Source organism: Platalea leucorodia, assembly GCF_965183815.1.
Source record: "Platalea leucorodia genome assembly, chromosome: 4".
In the NCBI taxonomy this organism is placed as follows: domain Eukaryota; kingdom Metazoa; phylum Chordata; class Aves; order Pelecaniformes; family Threskiornithidae; genus Platalea; species Platalea leucorodia.
The window spans coordinates 5,114,365-5,135,883 of NC_138826.1; the positions used below are offsets into that span (position 1 = coordinate 5,114,365).

The 21,519-nt window shown below is 39.0% G+C and overlaps 1 protein-coding gene across 2 annotated transcripts in view; it reads left to right on the plus strand.

Moving 5' to 3' along the window:
- Positions 1 to 12,705, plus strand: part of CPXM2 (carboxypeptidase X, M14 family member 2) — a 77,681-nt gene extending 64,976 nt beyond the window's left edge. For both annotated transcript variants that reach the window (XM_082309184.1, XM_082309185.1), the window contains 4 exons: positions 447 to 744; positions 4,885 to 5,024; positions 5,551 to 5,650; positions 10,988 to 12,705. In XM_082309184.1, coding sequence (XP_082165310.1) covers positions 447 to 744; positions 4,885 to 5,024; positions 5,551 to 5,650; positions 10,988 to 11,241 — 792 coding nt within the window. In that variant the 3' untranslated portion in view covers positions 11,242 to 12,705. The remainder of the gene's footprint in view (positions 1 to 446; positions 745 to 4,884; positions 5,025 to 5,550; positions 5,651 to 10,987) is intronic.
- Positions 12,706 to 21,519: the final 8,814 nt, after the last annotated feature.

Consider the following 21,519-nt stretch of genomic DNA (forward strand, 5'->3'; position numbering starts at 1 on the left):
TAATGGCAACTATTTATAGTGGCTGAGATTCCCCTAGTTTGAGGGGAAGGGACTTAACTGTGGCAGTTCTGTGGGCTTTAGAAATATTTCTGTGCTTAAAATCCCTTATTTTGAAACTCATTTCAGCCGATGGCGGGGGGAGCAGTGTCACGGTCTGACATCTCTGGCGGTTGCTGCTTTTGGCCTCACTCTGCATAGATGTTCCTGCTGCATAAATTACTAACATTAAGGTTTTGTTAGTTTTCATGGGTTGTGGGTGACCTCCCAGGCATGGCTGGCAAGCACCATAATTTAAAGAAGCCCTGCTCCTTGGCCACATCTCTTGTGCTGGCTACTCACTCCATGCTAAGAAACTCACAGTTGGACTCCTGTGTCTGGTCTGTCTTTGAAAGAAGATTATCAGATTTCACAGGTTGAATCAAAGCTGCTGTTTCTTTTTCTCCCAGGTGGCAGTTGAGACACGGGCAATAATAGCATGGATGGAAAAAATTCCTTTTGTGCTGGGTGGCAATTTGCAGGGTGGAGAGCTGGTGGTGGCATACCCCTACGATATGGTGCGATCGATGTGGAAAACCCAGGATTACACACCTACCCCAGACGACCACGTCTTTCGCTGGCTTGCGTATTCCTATGCCTCCACTCACCGCCTGATGACAGATGCGAGAAGGAGAGCGTGTCATACCGAGGATTTCCAAAAGGAGGATGGCACTGTTAATGGAGCCTCCTGGCATACCGTGGCGGGAAGTAAGTGTCAGTAGAAACTGCAATTAGCATTACCTTGCTAAATATGATAATGCCATTAGTGTCTGGTGTACATTGCAGTGGTAATGGTAGTAAAAGGAGAATTTCCCCATCTGAAGGTCTGTTCAGTGCATTTCATCAGGTATCAGAGGGCTGAAGGAGACTGTGTCACTAATACCTGGTGACCATTTCATTTACTACTGAAGTTTCCAAAAGTGCACGTGCAATATGCTTGTTTTATGGATTTTATACCTTCAAAATGGTTTGCCAGGACAAAACCAACCCAGTCTAAACCCACTAGCAGGGGGAAACTTGCCAGCCTTTGCCATCTCAGAGGGTGCCAACAGAAAAATGCTGCCAAACAGCAGGGGTAAGCAGCGTCAGAGCCAAAGCAGCGACTCCTGAACCAGTCTGGGAGCCTGGGAAGAAACTCCAGTGGCCCCTGGATAAGAAAATCCTGATTTCAGCCTCCTGCTCGCTGAACTTGGTTGCAGATCATCCCCACTCACATTCACGCTGGCTTCTAAAAACATGCTACAAAAAGCTGCTGTTTGCCTGCTACCATCCTATTTTTAAACAGAAGACCTGGATGTGCTTACACTTAAACTTTGCATGGGCTCCATAGGCATTTCTGCTGCCAGAATAAATTACAGATTGCATCGTTCACCATATGCCTAAGCCTGTCACCCTGTCAAGGAGCGCGAAAGGGAAGCCGTGTCCTGTAGTGCAGACACAGCATCGCTTTCCAGGAAAGCCCAATTAGAACCACATTTTTCACAGCAATGGGCGCGGTTATCTCTGGGTGTACACTTCGAGCAGGCTCAGAACAGGCATTCTGCTGATTCATCATAGTTCTACTCAAAATCTTTGAGTTTTTATAAGTACATAAGTTAGACAATGTATTCTATGAAATTAAGAAATGAGCTGTGCCTCTGCCATCACGTGAATGACAATAGGAACAGCTACAGCAGTAATGGCAAACAGATGCAAGAGAGCGTCTGTGCAGACCACGTTTTATTGGAGCTGGCTCTTGTTTGTAACTCGCAGGTAGTTTCACTGCATAAACATTTCTAAATTTTGGACACAACTTTTATGGCTTTTACATTGGCCCGTGTGAGGTTAATGCTGGCCAGCCTTTAAAGGCAAGAGCCAAGAATTAACTTTTCAAATATTTTTTCAGGAGGTTAAAAAGTGCTGGGTGAATTTGGGGGGGAAGATTGAACTGCTTAGATCACAAGGCCAATGCCCGACAATACATTTCTACACACTTCTGTAAGTTCTAAAAAAATACTCTGAATGCTAACTTGACTGCTTAATAATCTAATTTATGAGTTTAATTTTCCTAAGTGCTATAAGAAACATGATTATGAATCGATCCAGAAAAGATTACATTGGCCATGTCACTAATAGCTGTCACACTAAGTTACATTAAGTAATGACATACAATATAAATGCTGAATAGTATCTTGATTTCTTAGTAAAAATTGCATATTGGATTTGGTTCATCTGATTTGTTTTATTGCTTTACGATGTTTCTCATTGTACTTTACATCCTTCTCTCTTCCAAGACTGTCTCTGAGAAAAATGCTGGAATATCGCTTTTACTTTCAATTCTTTACACCTTGGACTCCAGACTAAGCCTCAAAAGATTTGGTTTCCATTTGAGCTCAGCTTCCAACCTGCAGAATGGTTTTAGACCTCTTCTCTACATAGACAAATGGAAGAGAGTGACTTGTATTGCAGATATGTATATGCATACATATATACGTATTGCAGCTGATAGTTAACCAATGGTGCCTTGCATAGTAAAGGGTTGTCCAAATACGATTCTAGATTTGGAGACAGATTTCCCCTACGTTTTTTCACTCTGTAATTCCATGACTGTATAGATGTGGTTGTATACCTCACTCCACTTTTTCTGTTTATTTACCTTTCAGATCAACATGTAACACTTTCTTCTCCTAAACCCCTGCTTGCTTAATACCTGGCCTGAAGGTGACACCCCAACCTATTGCTTGCAGAACGCTGCCCCACGTGTCCTTTGCTGTGGGTGGCATCTCCCGGCTGTAGCACAACTTGAAGCTGCCCATCCTCTCTCTCCTCATCCACCTGCTGCCTGGCCTTGCAGTGATCATGCATATAAACTTTTTGCTGCTCGTGCCATGGGAAAATTTAGAAGGGATTTTTCTAATTCCTTTTCAGCACCAGAGAGTCCCTAGAGAAGTATGTGCACCACAGATATCTTGCACAGATATCAAACACCTCCGTATGCCTTTGAACCCCAGCCATACTATTTCCTGCAGATATTTTGGACTGCAATGAATGCAAGTTCTTCAACAATTTTATGTATAACGTTTCTGCACTGGATGAACTGCACAAAGGCAAAAACCAGATGAATTTCATTTTATTTCCAGTGTTTTCAAGGCTGGATTTGCATGTTTGAGACACTACATGGAGAGTTGCTCTTGGCAACGTTAAGCCATTTTCTTAAATACATATATTAAAACTGAGCAATTACTGTGTATTGCAAAACATTTCACAACAGATTAATCAGGATGCGATACACTATGTGAGGGGAAAATAACTGTGGCTGTTTCTCAAACCGAGGGGAAGCAAGTTTATGCAGAGTAGCGTATGCCGCTGACTGATATTTAGGCTTTCCCCATCAACAAAAATGGAAAGCTTAACATATATAATCTGTACTATATAATCCTCCTGCTCTACATCCAGAAGGTGCTGAGGTTCATTAAATACTGGACTACTGCTCTATGGTAATTGGACAGGACTAGGGTTTTTTTTTTTAGCTCTTTTCAATCAGAAGCACTTGGTGAATGCATTTCCTGCTAATCTTTGCCATGTAAAATATAACAACGATCATTAATAAAAGTTTTTTAAAATAATTTTTTATTAGAAATGCAGGTGGAATAAGAAATGAAGCTCACATCATTTCTTCCTCTACTGTTCATTTACTGCATCATGTTATCTATGTGATTGTGGAGAACTAATAAATGAAATTTCCTAAAGGAAAAATAATTGTGAGAAACGGGAGAGAAACCTCAAGAGTCAAAATGTTTGAGATCTGTATCTAAATACAGTCTTCCTTAGTGCTCAGGACCTTTGGAAAGGTCACAGCGCTCTCTGTAATGTAGACTTAAACTGCAGCTCCTCAGAGGTCCGAGGCACTGAGGTCCCTGGGTTTTGATTAGGAGGTATTGCTAATGGAAATCCCTATTGCAGAGCAGTGGTGCAGATTCCAGCCCTCTGCAAAACCATAATAGGGAAAAACCAGAATAGAACCTTCCATTCCTTACAAGATAACAGACACCATATATAACTTAAAAGAATTATTACTACCTTGATTTTTCTGGCTTTCCTATCATTTAGATTACTTACATGGGAAAACATTTAGACTGAGAAACTGTTTTGTCAGCTGTTCTGATAAATCGTTTTTACGTAAAAATCACGGTGGGCACATTAATTTGCATCCCGACATTTAGGGTTGTATAAGTTCAGTTAATGGCCCCACATCCATGCAAGGTAACGTAGACCATCCCATTTCTGCCCAGGGCAATCATAAGTGAGTGCTGCTCCATGGGAATGTACCCAGGACTAGTGAAGCTTAGTGCTTTCTTGAAAGCAAAGCACAAGGTTTTTGCTGTAAAAAAAGACCTTTCCTAACATCTTCCTGGTGTGCTTCCATCTTCTCCATCAATATCATAGAAACTTGATCTGGAATGAGTTTAATTTGTTTATTTGTTTGTTTTCTGCTAAATCTCCCTTTCCTTTACATTTTGTGGTGGCAGAAGGACGCTGCTCTTTGCAGCAAGGGAATGGGGATGCGGCGTGGGCTGACACAGTGGCCCGTGCTGCCATGTGCAATCTTGTGTCCTTTGTTTTGAATGTGTTGATGGGACGCTGTCTTTAGAGTTAAATGTACAGCTCTGATGTTACTCTGGTGCTTTGTTATAAGAGACTTGGCATTTCTAAAAAACTTCTGCCCTTCCACGTCTGCAGACTAAGTCAGCTAGAAAAATTCCCAGTTTGTGGTTAAATAGGTTATATTACTTTGCATAAAATAACCAGATCTGATTAATGGATTAAAAGAGGATATAAAATTGTTTCTTTTTTGCCTCCTATTGACAGGCATAAATGACTTCAGCTATCTGCACACAAACTGCTTTGAGCTATCCATCTACGTTGGCTGTGACAAGTATCCCCACGAGAGCGAGCTGCCCGAAGAATGGGAAAACAACCGCGAGTCCCTGATTGTTTTTATGGAACAGGTATTCGACAGAAGAACAACTTCTGAATAACTTGATGACTCCTTTCAGATTGAAAGGGAGTTTAAGGTTTCTGATATTTTTCTTGCATGACTAATTACATGATTATTGGTGTTTGTGGTAGAAACCTTACCTATAAGCAATACTGGCATATCACTTCAGCCAGGCTGTTTTAACTTAGGAGGACAAAATAATGAAGCTTATTAAAATTTGACCTGAGTGCAAAGCTTGCTAGAAATGACTGCCAGGAAAAAAAACCTTACGTCTGCTGCTTTATCTGCTTGTTTTATCTGTCTCTTGAATTTGATGCCTCAGGAATCCTAACAGAACTTGGAAGCTGGTTCAGAAGTAGCTAATGCCTGGAAGGCTGATACTGGGTTAATAATGATATTTCAAAATTGCATGAACCATAAAGTAGGAATAGAATACACTTAATTCGCATATGGAATTAATGATTTGTTGTGTCTTCCTAATGATAGTACTGTTCATCGCTGTGCAATATATATTTGTTTGTTTATTCTCTCAACAGGTCCATCGAGGCATCAAAGGCATAGTAAAAGATGTGCATGGAAAAGGAATACCAAATGCTATTATTTCGGTAGAAGGTGTTAACCATGACATTCGCACAGGTAAAAAACCAAAAACATCAGTGCAAATGCACACATTTATGGTTTAAAAACAAAATACAGAACCTCATTGCAACTTTGACCTTTTCTCTGAGAAAAGCCAGCAGATAGTGTACAGTCCAAGGCGAGCGTTGCAGAAGGAGTGGCACATGAGAAGGGAGTCATTTCTTTCCATGGTGCAGCTATGTAGACAAGAACAGAACCATGGCTTTCCTCTCTGCCCCTCTTCCTCTTTCCACTTCTTTTAAAGTATTGAGCAAATAGCCTTTTATCTGCCCAAAATCAATAGCCTGAGTAAGGCTGTGTCCAAAGAGCTCTTATTGCTCCTTTTCTCATGTTTTACATAGGCAGTGCAAAACTAACCATGAATAATTATAGCGCTGAAAAACAAGGGTGTAGGTCATGCCTTGGTGGGCAAAGAGTGTTTCTCTGGCTCTTAACAGTTATAGGACTGTGAATGTGTTGGAGATGTGATTTAGAGCTGTGTCCAGAGGAGGCACAGCTGTTGCAGGGACGGGGGAGTTTCACAACCTGAAGAGCCTCCTGCAAAACATCACAGCTTTATAAAAGATATTTTCATGGGGCTCGGTACAGATGCTGCTTTGCACACATGAATTTCAGCCCAGAGAATTACTTTTCAATATGTATATTTAAAAAAAATGCACAAATGGCTATTTGCCTTGTTAGCACAGTCTTGATCTACACCCAGACACATATGTAAACTCAGAGTAAACTCTAAGCCTATTTAATGGCCTGGAGAGTAGTTCTGGCACTAAACAAAGAACTGCTTTAAACGGACACTAGGCATTAATAGCAATACGTGAAGATTAAGATTAATAGCAGTACGTGAAAATTGTTGTTGGCAGGTAGTGGGCGGGATGGTGTCCAATGGCCGTTGTGTTTGTGTAGGTACTGTACCGTGATTTAAGACACGCAGCCAACTTAAATGGCAAAACAACAGAGGGGATATAGCAAGGAGAGGAGCATGCAGAAAGAAATAGCAAAACAAGGTGTCAGCAGAAGTGATTGCACTCAAACTGCTGGCTGCAAGAGGTTATCAAGTTTTCTGTTGAATGTTTATGGAAAAGTAGCATCATGGTGAATAATCAGATAAAACATATTGTTGTGTACTTGAGATTTGGTTCAATATTAGAAACACTAATTTTATGTATTTTTTATGTCCTGACTGGCATTCTGGGTCTTTCATTTGCTGCCACTTTCACGTGCTTCGCCACTGAGGTACAGTATGGCACGCTTTGACACGTAAACCGATTCAAGGCTACGGAATATCATAGAGTTTTAGATAAGAGACTTCCAAATCTTTAATGTTTGTTACAGTAGATTATCTGAGCCAATAATAAATCTTGGAATATCATAACTTAGTTTATGATTAATTTTATTTCAGTGCTACTGGGTCTATGTTGTAAAAGAAAACATTGAATGACAGATATTTAATTGATTAGGCAATAGTAATTCTGCCTTAAATATTTCAAAATGAGACCACTGTGAAATGATAGCAGGAATTAAAGTAAGCAGTTGTTTTTTCTTGTCTTGGAAGTCTTGGCAGTCTTGAAAGACTGCCATAGACTGTAGGTTGTATTACTCTGTTAACAGAATATATGGCTCTGGTTGAGGCTGAGTAAATGCAATAGGTGATTAATCTCTAGCTCTCAGTACACTGGATTGCCACATGAAAGAAAAATCAACACTTTAAAGACATCAAACACGCATACAGAAAGGAGTCCTAGTGGTATGTGTAATAAATGTACAAGATCCCAGAATCCACTGTATAACACTCAGGGAATCTTGCTGCTATTTACATGTAGACTTAGAGCTGAGCTTCTATGGCTCAAGGCCATCTGCACTTGTTAGTAAAAATAAAAGCACTTCTTTCATTCTTTTTAATTCTTCTTTTTAATGAAACATTTAAGCTGACACTCTATTTGGGAATCACTTGTAGATGGGAACATAAAAGTTCTATCTTGTTTTATATTATATAGATAACAATGTATGTCTCATTAGTCTTTGAAACTAGAGAATTTATGTCGGAGCCAAAAAGCTAAAATGACGTGTATAACTCCAGAGAAAGAAGGCAAATTGTCAGCAGTCTTCTTTCATTTATACCTTTTAAAATGAAAAATGTATCCATTTAAACCTCTGAGTTGCCTTGATATAGAAATAGGCCAAGCAGGAGAAGAATCATGGCCACTATCTCTATTCACATAAGTTTTGTTTAAAGTGAGCTAAGCTGTAAGGTGCCTACTGTTTCTTTGAAACATTAATGTGGTCGACTACCCTGTAGAGCCAGACAAAAGTTGTCTGTAAAAGCCCTCTAATAACATTTACTTGTTTGATAAAATTTCTCTGCTGCTTCTTGTGGACAAAAAAAAGTGCATGGAAAGCACTTCTTTTTTACTTTCTCTTGGATGTACAATATATCTTATGGGAAGAGAGGGTTGCTGACACTAAGCTAACAATATTAATAGGCTAATTGAAGTCATCGATTCTGAGAGTAAGAGCTTTGTGGGAAATTATTCCATTTTCTCTTGATGCAGATTTAACTATTGATTAAGTCTGAGTGATTACATGTTGTTACGGTTAGATGTAGACTGAGCTCTACGAGATAACCTTTGGAAAAGAGTTCATCAATTGGATGACCAAATGCACCTGGACACCTTTTTTCCCCATGGTGCAAAGGCAGTTTTGTGGGTTGCTTCCTGTAATTGCACATTTTGGAAATCTCAGAGCAAATCTTGATGAAGAAATGTACAGTTCAGTGAAGAAAAACTTCTGTATCACAGCCTGTACCAAAGTCCAAACAAATATGCATACTTCTGTGTGATTTTTGCAATAAAGCATAATTAATTTAATTTCACACAATGTTCAGAGAAATTTTTGTTAATATTTTGGTTTCATATGATTTCAGTATGTATTATGTAACAAAACCCAAAGATTTTGAAGTAGAATTTAGTAATATTTAGGAAAATTGGAGTAAGCTAAGCATAATTCTGGTATTATAACTCTCCAACCTCATTCCTGGCTGCCTGTTCAGTAGAGAAAAGTTAAGTTTTAGTTGTTACATGCACTGGGTGTGCAGCACTATGGCTAGCTTTCCTGGAGAGTCTTTGGTAGGTAACAGAGCATTAGGATAGATTTTTATAATGTATTTAAATTAGTAAAATTTGGTACCTTTAATTGTAAATATGACACTTAATTGTAGCAAAGGTCTGTCCTATCAGGCTTAAGGAGTGTTCTTATTTGAAGTGTTTATGGAGTCATCCTACACATTTAATTTATAATAATACTATCTTTGTATTTTTATGTATTGTTATTTTATCTAAGCAGACATGGCAATTCTTTTCCAGACCCAATAGGAGGAGATAGTCTGCCTCCAGCCTGCTCCCACTGGAGCCTATTCTTTTAGCAAACCTATTATTTACTAAATTTATCTGTATTTTTAATTGTGTTTCTCTAGCCATCTGCTCTGAAATTTTTTACCTACTGCATTTAATCTGATTAAAAAAAAAAACACCTTTTATTCTGGTATTAAATTCTGGACAATGACAGCTGACAGAAATACTGATGTCTACTTACTTGTAAATGGAAAGGAGGTAAAGTGCATCCTGCTAACAGTTTAATATCCAGCTTTGTAATAATTTCCCTGTGGTGTGTGAATGTGTAGACTTTTTTCTGGCCTTCTGCGCGGGGCTGTGATGAACTGCCTGTAAAATGTGTCAGAAAAATGTGGGTCAGTTTGGAAGTCCAGGGATTAAAGCCACCCCATGAGCAGTGATGCGTTCACAGCCACGCACAGAGTGATCGATAGCCTTTTGCCAGCCCTGTAGTATTGCCAGAGCATTTACAGCTAAAAATGAGCCCTTAGGGATAAATTCAAGAAACCTGGGCAGCTTTATGTTTTGTGTTTTGGTTAAGGTGCCAATGGACACAACAGTAAGGGAGAACTGAAAAAAGTGCTTCTCAGAGAGCCCTTCCTAAAAATGCCTGAGTCCTGAGAAATAGAAAATCTGGGTCTTGATCATCACACCAAGTGGGGTCAAACTGGCTGAAGGGAAAACCCAAGCAAGCTGGTATGCAAGAACTAACCTGATCGGCTGTGCTTCTTGCACACAATTTCACACTTGCATCCAGAGACTGCAATAGCAGGGTATAGTCGATATCACTGTTTTGCTAACACTTGATGTTTGCAAACATATTCACCATTTTACCAAGCCCTAAATTAAAATCATATTTCTCTAAACAGAGGCTAGCTAGTCTGATCTTTTCCCAAATGTAATATTTTTATCCAAATCATCCTTGTTTTTTGCCATACACTGTATTGCAAGTGACTCAAGGCTAGTGATAGTAAGGTTGTCAGTTCTTATTGGTGTTAAAAAAAACCAACCCCTCTTCATACAAGAGATGCTGCAGTTCTATTTATATATAGAATTGCACATTTGAATATGCACTTTCCTTCCACAGTCGATTTTCCCAGGATAGAGTGCAAAACTAATTTTAGATATCAGTGTTTCACCTTTTTCATTCCACAGCTAAGCATACTCGCTAGTATAAAATAGTATTTAAAAAGAAGTCTAAAACCATCCTTATGTACATATGGGTAACCTGAGATCATGCATGGGAAAGAAGAAGGAAACAGAAAGTCCTAATTCAATGAGGTGTTAAAATACCTCTTGCTTTATGCATGAGTAGTTTAGTTGATTACAGGAGCTCTCTTCATGCGCTTAGAGGTAAGCAAGTGGTAAAGTACACTGATGAATTATAGTTTGTAGGAAAATTAGTGTAATAAAACTCAACGTAAGGTTTTATGGAAGGGGATATTTACTTAGCTCTCTAAGTGAGTTGATATTATGCATTCACACACTTTGCATACTAAATAGCACTAAAACGTGTGTGTCCAGGTGGTGTGGCCAGGATCATGAGTGTGATGTGGGTACCTTACTGGAGCTTCTCTTGATTGGCTAGTTAGAATTAGTTTGGGGAAGGTCTTTTACACCCCTCAGGAATCACCAGCCGTTACAAGGTGACCCTTTGCCTCGGGGTCTTTTTGACTTCAACTGACAGAAGTCTTAGGCCAGATTGAAGCCCATTGTCCTTTTTTCATCATTTGGAAAATATGTTGGAGGTATGTTTTCCTGTAGGGTTGGTAGGACAAGGAGGGGTACGTGTGATGGGGGGCAGCTTCATTGACACCCTCATGGTGTGAAGATGCAGGGTTGCTGTCTGTGCTCTCATCCATATGCAGGAATTTCTGTATTCTCATAAACAACAACTTCCTCAAGGAGAAAGGGCCACTGTCGTGACAACCATCTCTTTTCCTACCAGGAGCTGATGGGGATTACTGGCGTCTTCTCAACCCAGGGGAATACGTGGTGGGTGTGAAGGCGGAGGGTTACACCGGCGCTACCAAGACCTGCGAAGTCGGCTATGACATGGGAGCTACCCAGTGCGATTTCACCATCTCCAAAACCAACCTGGCGAGAATCAAGGAGATCATGAAGAAGTTTGGGAAGCAGCCGGTCAGCCTGTCTCTCCGGCGGCTCAGGCAGAGGGCTCGGCAGTGGCGGCAGCAGCGATAGACCTCAGCCCGGCAGCCCGCGACGTCCACGAGCTCTGCTTCTATCAGCCTGGCTGTAGTCGTAGTGAGAGTTACATAGCCCATCTCTTCATACATATTTCTCTGCACGAGGCCTTTCTGTTAGTGGAGCTGGATGAATAGTGGGGTTTTTCAGTTTGGTGAAAAATCAGAAACAAAATTCAAGTTGAACCAAAATAAGCCCCGGGTTGGGGGGAGAGGCAGGAAGAATGTAGAAAGATGTTTTGAGTTAACCTGGAATGAAATTTTTTGCTTGTTGGGTTATTTAATCCTTTGTAAATCTGTTTTCTTTAAAAATAGAAAAAAGAAAAAAAAAGATACTTACAAAAGAGAAGTGTTTTTTTGAATGAAAAACTGAAAAATGTTGATTCTAAAGTATAAAATTGGTATATTTTTGCAATTTAAAAAAGTTTTGACACTCTTTACATTTTATTCTCATACAGGAGGAAAGATGAGAGGGGACAACTTCTGCTGAATATCATTAAAATTTGTGTCAAAATTTCAGTCCCACTTTCCCTGAAAGTCCACCTTTCAACAAGCACGATAATATTTGGGGAAAAAACCTGAAGCCTGAATAACCCACCTTAGCTTTCCTGCTTGGGTTGTTTATATATAAGGGTGTCTTGTGATTCCAGAGTTTAATGCCAGGAGTGGTTTTCTCTTCTGGCTTTTTAAGGCTGCGTTCTTACTCCGTGAACTAAACCTAACGGGAAGGGCATGGGATAAGGACCATTGCAGCGCTGTGGCATGGCAACCCCTCGCTAACCCGGGAGAAGGACTTGAACAAAGCCTTTTTTGTGGATATAACCAGTCCTATCTTGCATATGAGAGGAGAGGTTGGTCACTGGCGTGTGCATAGTTCACAAATCCACTGACATCATATTTTTTCTTGACTCTGGCCTGCCTATAAGTGCCTTTTGTGCTCATGTACCACTGTCTTCCATGACACGCAAGGGATTTTGTATTCCTCTGCGCAGTCTGCTCATCTTGCCACTGCAGCTGCTGCTGCTTTTCTGGCCTTACGACTCTCTGAGAGCAGGATTTGTGCTTTATCATTGGCTTTTAAGTAACAAAATTGTACAGCAGGATAGGATTAAGGTTCAGAAAAGGTGCAGATCAGATCTAGGAAAGAATGAACTGAATAAACACTGGTCAAACTATCAGCTGATGAAGATCAACTTTGCTCCATTAGCTTCAATGTTACAACCTTAATTATACCAAAGGAAGGGCCAGCTGTATGATTTTAGCCAGTCGAAAGTCTGCGGCTAAATAAACATCTCTTAATATGCTTGGTAGAAAGACTGCGGCATACACTTCCAAACAGTTCTGTTTAAAACATTTTAATGGCTATTACAGTTTTTGCCTATTTGATATGATTCTTGGAAAAGATGTTCACCAAAGTATCATTCAAAACAAAAAATAAAGTGTAAGTAGATAACTTACTGTAAAAAATACCACGTGCCATCTGTATTAAATCTTTTTTTCTTGTCATTGAATCTTGTAAACACATAAAAGGCAAAAGATTGCAGAATGAATAATCATGAACCCTTGCGTAATAAATAATTGTATTCTTAAATTTCTTAGGCAATTCCAGCCCATGCTTGTTCTGCAGACACCATTAAATAACAGCAATGTATTTGTCAGCAAGGTCTCAAAGAAAATAGAAGAGTGCATACATAATTTTCTATAACTGAAATTATGGAGCTCCAGCTCCCAGTCAGCATCATTTAAATTAAGTAATAAATGTAAACAAATAATCCAATCATTACATTAGCATTTGGAATTATATTTTACATATTTCACTCTCTTTACCACCCTTACAACATTCTGTATGCCATATATTTTTGTATAACAAATACAACAGCAACTTGTCAAGAAGGGGTTTTTTGGCAGCTGAGAAGGGATTAATGATGTCTTTGTGCAGGTAGCGATGTGAAATAATTTTGGAATATGGAGTAATGACAGCAGACAATTTGTTAGCAGTTTAATTTGGCTTGTTCATTGGCATATGTAGATTTTGTTACCAACACAATAGATCAGGGCCATACATGATTTTTTGTGTTATGAACTGATGGAGTTTCTCAGGTGGCTTCTTGAAATGTTTCAGGCTGGTTTGAGATTTACTTTACAAACCTAGAGGTCCCTATGCTCTGTTCTCAGGTATGAGGTTATCTCAACGAGAAGTTATTTTTTATTTGATAGCAAGAAGTGGATTTGATGGGAAATTCTTCGATGTCTATTAGCTAAAATTAGATGGACTCTGATTGCTGATGACCTCGGTAGCATCACCTGCTGAAGACAGTGGCCTTGGTGCTCTTTACTGGCCATGACTAGTGCTTACACATACTTGGGCACAGCAGAACTATGACTAATGCAGGTGACTTTACTCCATTTTAGTCCAGGCATTACTGAATAAATGGCCTAATAGCTGTCAAGTGTACTTGTCTGTGCAATTGTTTTTTGCTTGTCCAGCACCTTTACACTAGAAAACACTCAAGTTCAAAGGAATTTTACTAGGAACTTCAGATATGTGAATATCTCATGCCGAGATAAGATGCTTATGCCTGCCCTGAATATGATTGAACTGATGTGTGCCCTATTTACTGCTATAGTTATGCACTCGGGAGTTAAAATATTCATTTACTTTGAAATATATAGCACCATTATTTAACCTTTAGATAGATCCAAACCACAAACCAATAAATCTGGATACCAGTGTGTTCTATTTATCTACCTTTTCCATGTCTTTAGAACAGGTAATTTTTCCTAAATTCTGTGCTTTTAATCTCTTTTCCTTTTAGTGTTGTAGGAAAATAGGCAACTCTGCAGAAATGACAGGAAATAAAGCTTGAGGATGGATATGCTCCTTTTATAAATACAGATCCATTTTAACAGCTACTTATACAAGGACTTTGCTAAGCTTTGATCATCCCTGATATAAAAGAAAAAAAATAAAATCCCTTCCAAGTAGTAAGAAATTCAACTGCACAATCTCACCCACACAGTGAAGGTTAAACAAATAAAAGGTTAAAACAGGACACATTCTGCTCTCCTTGATAATACCAGCCATCAGTCACCTGCTCCCATGCAGAGCCCTGACAATCATAAAATACAACGGGAGCTGGCTGGCTTCTCCTTGACTATCCGTGTCACACTATCCAGCTATTCATTTTTTATCTGTTTAATTATCATAATTTTTATCACCCCGTGTCTCATTTTTTCTCATCCATCTCAGTAGCTACAAGTACGCTAACCTCTCAAAGACAGATCTCAGTATCTGCAAATCAGCTTGGAAATGCTGAAGCCAATAAAACTGTAACTACTAAAACTATATCTACTTACATACGTTGGTATAAGTGTAGCGAATCTTGGTAATCTCTAACCCAAATTTAATCTGCTGGCACCAGAAGACTGTTAGGAGTATCTGAGTATCCCTTTCACCAGGAGGCTGAGCTCTGTGTGGGCAAAACACACTGATAAAATTAAATGTAAATGAAGTTATTGACTATGCTGGTGAAGAAATGCAATTTTTCGTTGGATATTTTAAGCCCATCACATATTTTCAGCTTCTGTCACCAACTGCTTTCCATTCTTTTATCCATGTAGAGTTGTGTTTCTTTCCTCTAACTTCAGCTCATTATTTTCAGTGAATATGGGACATCTTCCCAAAGTGTGGATTTCAGCAGTCAGTGACGGAGTTATACAGCCAGATTTACTTGCCTCTTTTATCATGCTGTGGTAGGTGGCTGACCTTTTTGAGAAACACCGGAACAGAGATGAGTTAACTTAAAATAGGGTACAAGTGGTTTCACACCAACAACTTTCACTAATTAACCTTTAAAAATTGGCATATAATATATTTGCTATGGGTCCGAAAATGCCTGAGTTTGGAGGCAAATGTGCCTCTTTACCGTTTATCTTTGTAATCAGTCTCTGTGTGAATTCAGTCAAATACCAGAAGCCTGAGGGAGGAAGTATAAAAGCGCATACAAGTCATATACATTGCGGTAGCATCACCTCCTGCTGCAGTACACTGCTCTGCCGGCCTAGAAATATCGTAGGACAAACAGCTCTGTGTACACCTACTAACTATCCAGCAGGAGCCCAGAGAAGCTCTATTTCATACTCACTAAGAGGATACAACTTTCCAAAAGTCTTTTTCTTTTCTTACTGGAGCAGTTGCACACATGGAAAAAGGGTCAATGATTTTTACAGTTGATTTCATGGATAATTTTAATACCACTTTTGCCTCTGCTTCTTTGTGCTATCGTAGCGGCAAGCAGTTTTCTCAGTCCTTTTCAGTCCTTAATAAATACTTATGAATGTTTTTTTGGCTTCAGGTGGTTAACTTATAGAAGTTTTAGGTCTTTATTGTGGTATTTCCTTAATTTTCCAAGTTTAAATCACATCTATACACTTAGCCTAATGTGCTTACTAGTCTTTCATTTCTTTTTAAATGTCGTTTAGCTTGAGATGACATTTTTGTATTTCACTGTAACACTATAATATGATTCTTCAGCTGCAAAATTTATGTTCAATTAAGCCATTATGGTGAATGCAATCTTGTGCCTGGAACAGTAAGTCAGTAAATAACCATTCTCTGCCATCTTCCACTGATATAATCACCATTTTACAGCATGCAGAGCCAGTTTAAGTCCAAGCGAGACTTACAAACCCACGAAGTCCACATTCAGATTTGCAGGACAATTTATTGATGAGTTGTTGTGGTAGATTCTCTGTCCTCTTAACCTGGCAAGTTACCCAAGTTTATTTTGGTGGAGATTTGGATTACTGCTTCACAAGAAAACTTTAAACAATGCTCTTACGCTCATTACCTGTTCCTTGCTCATTAAGCAGAAAAAAGACATTTTTATGCCTTTCATCAATTTCAGAGGGGGGCTGTATTTACTGGACAATTTTTGGTATAACCTTTCAACTCATAACTACCTGAAATGAATATATTTATCAGTAAAAAATGCCAAGAAGGGGATTTTGGAAAGCCTGTGAAAAAAGTTTAGGTGGTGAACATAAAGGTACTTTATAGCTGCATATTTATGTACTTAATCTGCCTTTTCAGTTATATGGGTGCCTTTAATCACCTGCTATAGTGCCAGGCTCAGAGAGGTTAAATCCATCTTCCCCTCCCCTGTGTCTGGTGGTTTGTACAGGCTGGATTAAACAATATCCCACACAGTTTTCTGCTCGGGCTACTTTGCTTGACTCTCTTTACTAAACTGATCTTCAGAGACCTTCCAGGCACTTACCTCTCCCCATTAGCCAGGCACCCAGATGAAGGTCCAGCCTTCATCTGTGAAGGTCATTGGAGCATGGCCGGAGTGCCAGCATCACCTCTGGAGATGACATTTGGGCTCTCAAGGTACAACAGCACTTCTGAAAGTGGGTTTTTTTCAGCAAAATACTACAAAGCAGCGTTGCACTGCTCTGCAAATGCCTACTCTTTTAGCTTAACACTATTCTAAGAGAAGGTGTGGGCAATTTAGAAAGCTCTGTTTTTCCTGATCAGGTCATGATAAAGAAAAAGATGAAGGACTGATGAACAGTGAATGTTGAAAAAAATAAGATTAAATGATAGGTCCATAAGGAATGCTTTGCATTTAGATTTATGAAGACTTTATAAAGTTATAGATGTATTTAAAGTTGTCTTGCAACACCTATGAATTCCATATGAAAATGAGCACTTTCCCCACTGGCTTAAATAATAAATCATCCTGCCCTTCACTCCATACTGAGGAATTGCAATGTCCAGCGTAGACTGGGGCTAAAAGCAGCTGAAAGGTGCTGTCTCAGAGGGTAAAGCATCAATGTGCACAGCGGCTTTCAAGGCCAGAAGAAAGTATGTGGAATAGGACATGTGCAGATCTAAAGAAATATATAAATATAGAGTCCCAGGATGCAGCTTCAAGCATGGCAGCTTGGTAAGTGCCCATATGGAGGGAGCCCAACCAGGCTTGTGATAAAAATATATACAGAATGGGTTCTTCAATGAGAATGAGATGCAAAATAAAACCAATAACAAAAAAAAAGCAACCCAAAACAACACTTTGTTTTTTGCAAGCAAAATAAGCAAGTAAAAAACCTGCTCTGCATGTTTGAAATAATATTTATGAATCGTAATAGCAAATCACAATTATGAACAGAAAGCTTTCTCTTTTCCATTCTAAATCTGTACTGTATATTCTGAAATACTGAAGTAATTTAGAGAAAGCAGTTAGCAACAATTCCCACACATTATTATAAGAAGTAATATCAGCCTCCTGATATTTTAATTATTCTAGTCATTAACTCCCACTTAATTCGCAGAAGCTGCTTTCTAGAATTCAATACACCACTTATGTCAACAGCACAATCATTTTTATTAACTCTGTACTACCCCAAGAGCAACAAAAAAGAGCATTCAGGGTAAACCATCATTTAAAGATCCAACAAAATTCAGCCAGCCTTATTGTCAGCAAGTAAAAATATGAAAAATGGAATTACTTTTTGTGGTTTAGATGTGACAGAAATTCAATACCTAGGTTAATAAGGATCAATGGCAGCATAATCTCACTTGAATAGACCAGGGAGATTTAAATTTGAGGTCTATTTCTTACCACAAGGATCTGGATCTGATTACATGGCTTCAGGGTTTTTTTTTTTTTAATGTAAAAGGCATTAAAATCACGTTCCTATTTATTATAGTTTTGTAAGCCCTCTAACTCACAGGTGAATGGAATCATTCATTTGGGTGTCTCCTAGTGGCATGCCACAGCTCTAACCCAGCTCACTAATCAGCTCCTGGTGGCTCCAAGGTTGGTTCAGGCTCTCACAAGCAGAACTGGTAGATTTACAGTATAATCTGGAAAGAAGTGGGAAGTGAATGGAAAAACAGGCTCTGCTTCTATGATCTACCCTGTATCTGCCTAAATGCAGAAGTTTATTTTTCTATATTTGCTAATGAATGGCATCTAGAAGCACTGTAATGAACGTAATGGTTTCTGGTAACGTTTCAACCGCCGATGGTTGCACTGAAGGACCAAGACCATCAAGTCAACAGCTTCACCAGAAACAAAGTGTAAGCCATTAAATCTACCTTTTCAGTTTAATTCTAAATGTTTTTCCTATTGCTTGTTGCTATATTTTCATTTTAAAATGCTAAAATATGTTGCTTGAGTGTTAGAAATGGGATAGTTATTCTTCAGAGACATATGGTATCTGGTTTTACTGAAATTTCAGAGCAGTGTTTCATTGCACACTTTATAAGACTTTTGCCCTAAGAAGGTCATCAAGCATCAGTTTCATGACTCTTAGTCACTGTAAATTTGAGTACTGATGGTACTGTATTGTCAATAACCATATCACCTTCAGCATTAAGTGATGTGCTGAACATACATGATTTGGAGAAAACCCAGCATTATAAAACCAGTTTCTTGCTAATGAAAGTGTTCATGCAAATTAATTGATGAATTTCCGTCTTGGCTTCGGAAGCAATCTATCATTCTTAAAGCAGTATGAGTCTCCAGAGAGTACTTTTCAGATTATCACATTCTTTAGATGTATTATTAATTCCTTGACTGCTGGATGATTTGCTGTTAGCAGACCGAAAATTGAATGCAATAAGCCCTTGAGAATGATGGGGTTTCACCTGGCCACTTGCTTGATAGCTTACTGGTACTAACTCTGGGGACAACGATGAAGAGCAAACTTTCCTTGTTTTTGAAAATGCACCATTAATGCTAGTTGAGAAGAAATACTATGACCAGATCTGAACAAAATATAGACCCATAGAGCTTCCCTGGAACTCATCCTTGTAATCTGCAGGGAACTTGTTAGCTTCTTAGGTCCTAATGTTTGGGAAATGAGAACAAAACAAGCATGAGATTGGGGCGGGGAGAAAGATAATCACTTTTTCAGAGAAAAGCTGAAGCATGGAAAAGAGGATTCAAGTTGAAAGCTTCTACTCACCTATTTGTCCTGAAAAATCTTCCCTGAACCTGTCCCTGAATTCTCAAATAGTCCGTGTTTTTGAAGCAGTCAGAGAGATGACCAACGAGGAACAGCCTAAATGGTGGCATTTGAAGATTTCCAGTCCAAACCAGAGAGTTCCGAAGCAAATGCTGGCATGTTTTATTTTTCCCCAAATATTGATAACTGTAATTTTTCACATAACAGAAAATGACTCTGAATTTTAGGATCTGGCAGGAAGGAGAAGACTGAATATTTTTTGCACCAAGGGACCTGGAAGAGAGCTGGTAAAACTCAGGGTAGGAAATGGGATGGTCAAAGAAGCATTCCTTCGACGAATTGATGTTTTGACATTAATTTCATGTTTGGGGTGAAGAAGGAAATGATGTTACATCGCTTTCATGGCAGGAGGATGGACAGTCAGTGGAGGACATGTGAAACAAGCCAAACCAGTGCTCTGTTCGCCTCCTGTTGTCTAGAGTATTTGGCCCATACCAGGCACAGGCACGGCTCTGAATCATCACTGTCCCAAAACAAGGAATCTGGAGAGAGGTGTTGAGGTTCTAGAAAGATATTGCAGAAGTATCATGAACTGCTGAGGATGTTGAAACGATCCATTCCCAATTTAAAATAAAATATATGTTTGTTATTAGGCAGAAAAAAAAAATTCTGGAGAGGGAGGAAGGAGCAAATAAGGATGTTAAAAATAATAGAGTAGAAACGAGTCTCTGTGACCCACAGCAATACTGGTGTGTGTGTTTACGTGCCTTGTGTGGGCATGTTGTATACACTTCGTATGTTTACTTTCAGTAGACAGAAGCAATTACAAGGACAGGCAGCCCTCAGGGGGCATCAACACTGCAGAGCTGCCAATTGTTTGACATTAGAAAAAGCAAACTGTACGAATGTAGCCTTATTATAGTAACAATCAGAGCAGAGCGTAGGAGTCTGTAGTATTTATCAGCTTGCCTGATTATTTCTCGTTGAATTTGGTTCAGTGATGAAGCTGCAGCCTAAGAACTCAAGATGTAAAAATAGTGGTTTTAACATCCCTCCAATGCTCCAAAAAAGAAAAAAGGGAGGGGAAAAAGAAAAAAAGGAGGGGAAAAAGAAGAAAAAAAAAATAAACACACCACCCTGCTGAAGAAAACCCCAAAGTCTCCTGTGACTTCTGTATCTGAAAATGCTGCCTTGAAGTATTTAGGAACTTGGCCATGTTTTTCTAAAAGTGAGGTTGTAAAGAGGCTTTAGAGAGGAAACAGAAACAAATTCTCATCTGTTGAAGCTATACAAAACATACTGATATCAAGATAAAATTGCCCAGCCACTTTGTCACTGCATTTGATAGACTTTCTTATCAGTAATTGAAAGACAGTGGTCATGGCTCACTAAGAGTTTTTTTTATCTGATTCCTACTGTGAAAGTAGGATGATTTTCTACATCAAAATTTGTGACCCATCCCCACTTGAATGTTTATGAAAGGTCCAGCGCATCGTGGGTGCTGTTGTAAACAAACTACTAATAAAAATATGTCATTTGAGTTCTGGTAAAATGCTGACAACCCTTGTATTTATATTACAGATCTCCCTGGAAGAATCTCAGCTTTTGGTTTTTTAAAAGAAATAAATGTCTAGCCTTTAGAGCTGTAGAAGAAAGCCAAAGATCAGAAGTTTGTAAGCATCTGAACAAACCATGGCCAAATACCTATGCCCTCAATTTTATTTTTCTGTTAATTTCATTATTTTTAAGCTGAACTTATGACTTTGCATGAGCCAGACTAGAAATTTTTAAGACATTTTACTATTATGAGGATATGTTTTTCACTTGCTGCTTCATAAGATTGCTTTTCTTATAGGAATTTTGTTTTTAACATTAACATTGAGCTTATAAGAATGTTTTCTGTACTTAGGAGATCACTTTAATCACGGTACCCTATTGCCTTTGCCCCTTCTTCCCTCTCTAAGTTGTATGCACAGCATCTTAAGCATTAGCCTCCCAGAGACAGACCCATAGTCCAAGTCACTGCTGAAAATTGCCTGGTTTTGGTGGGAAAAAAAGTTTTGCAATGTTCTGCTGGCAAAAGGGAGAAATGGAGAAGAGTGACAGTCCCAGGAGAGAGAGGTGTCGCAGTAAGGAGACGTGGGAACTGGTGTGGGTAACTGGCACATCCAGCATTGTACATTTATTATAGTTTGTACAGAAAACTCCCTGAAATTCAGCTGTAACTGCCTCCCTTCAACTAGCCATCTCTCAAAAGCTGATCACTTGTTTGTGGTAGCGTAGATTACTGAGAGAAACA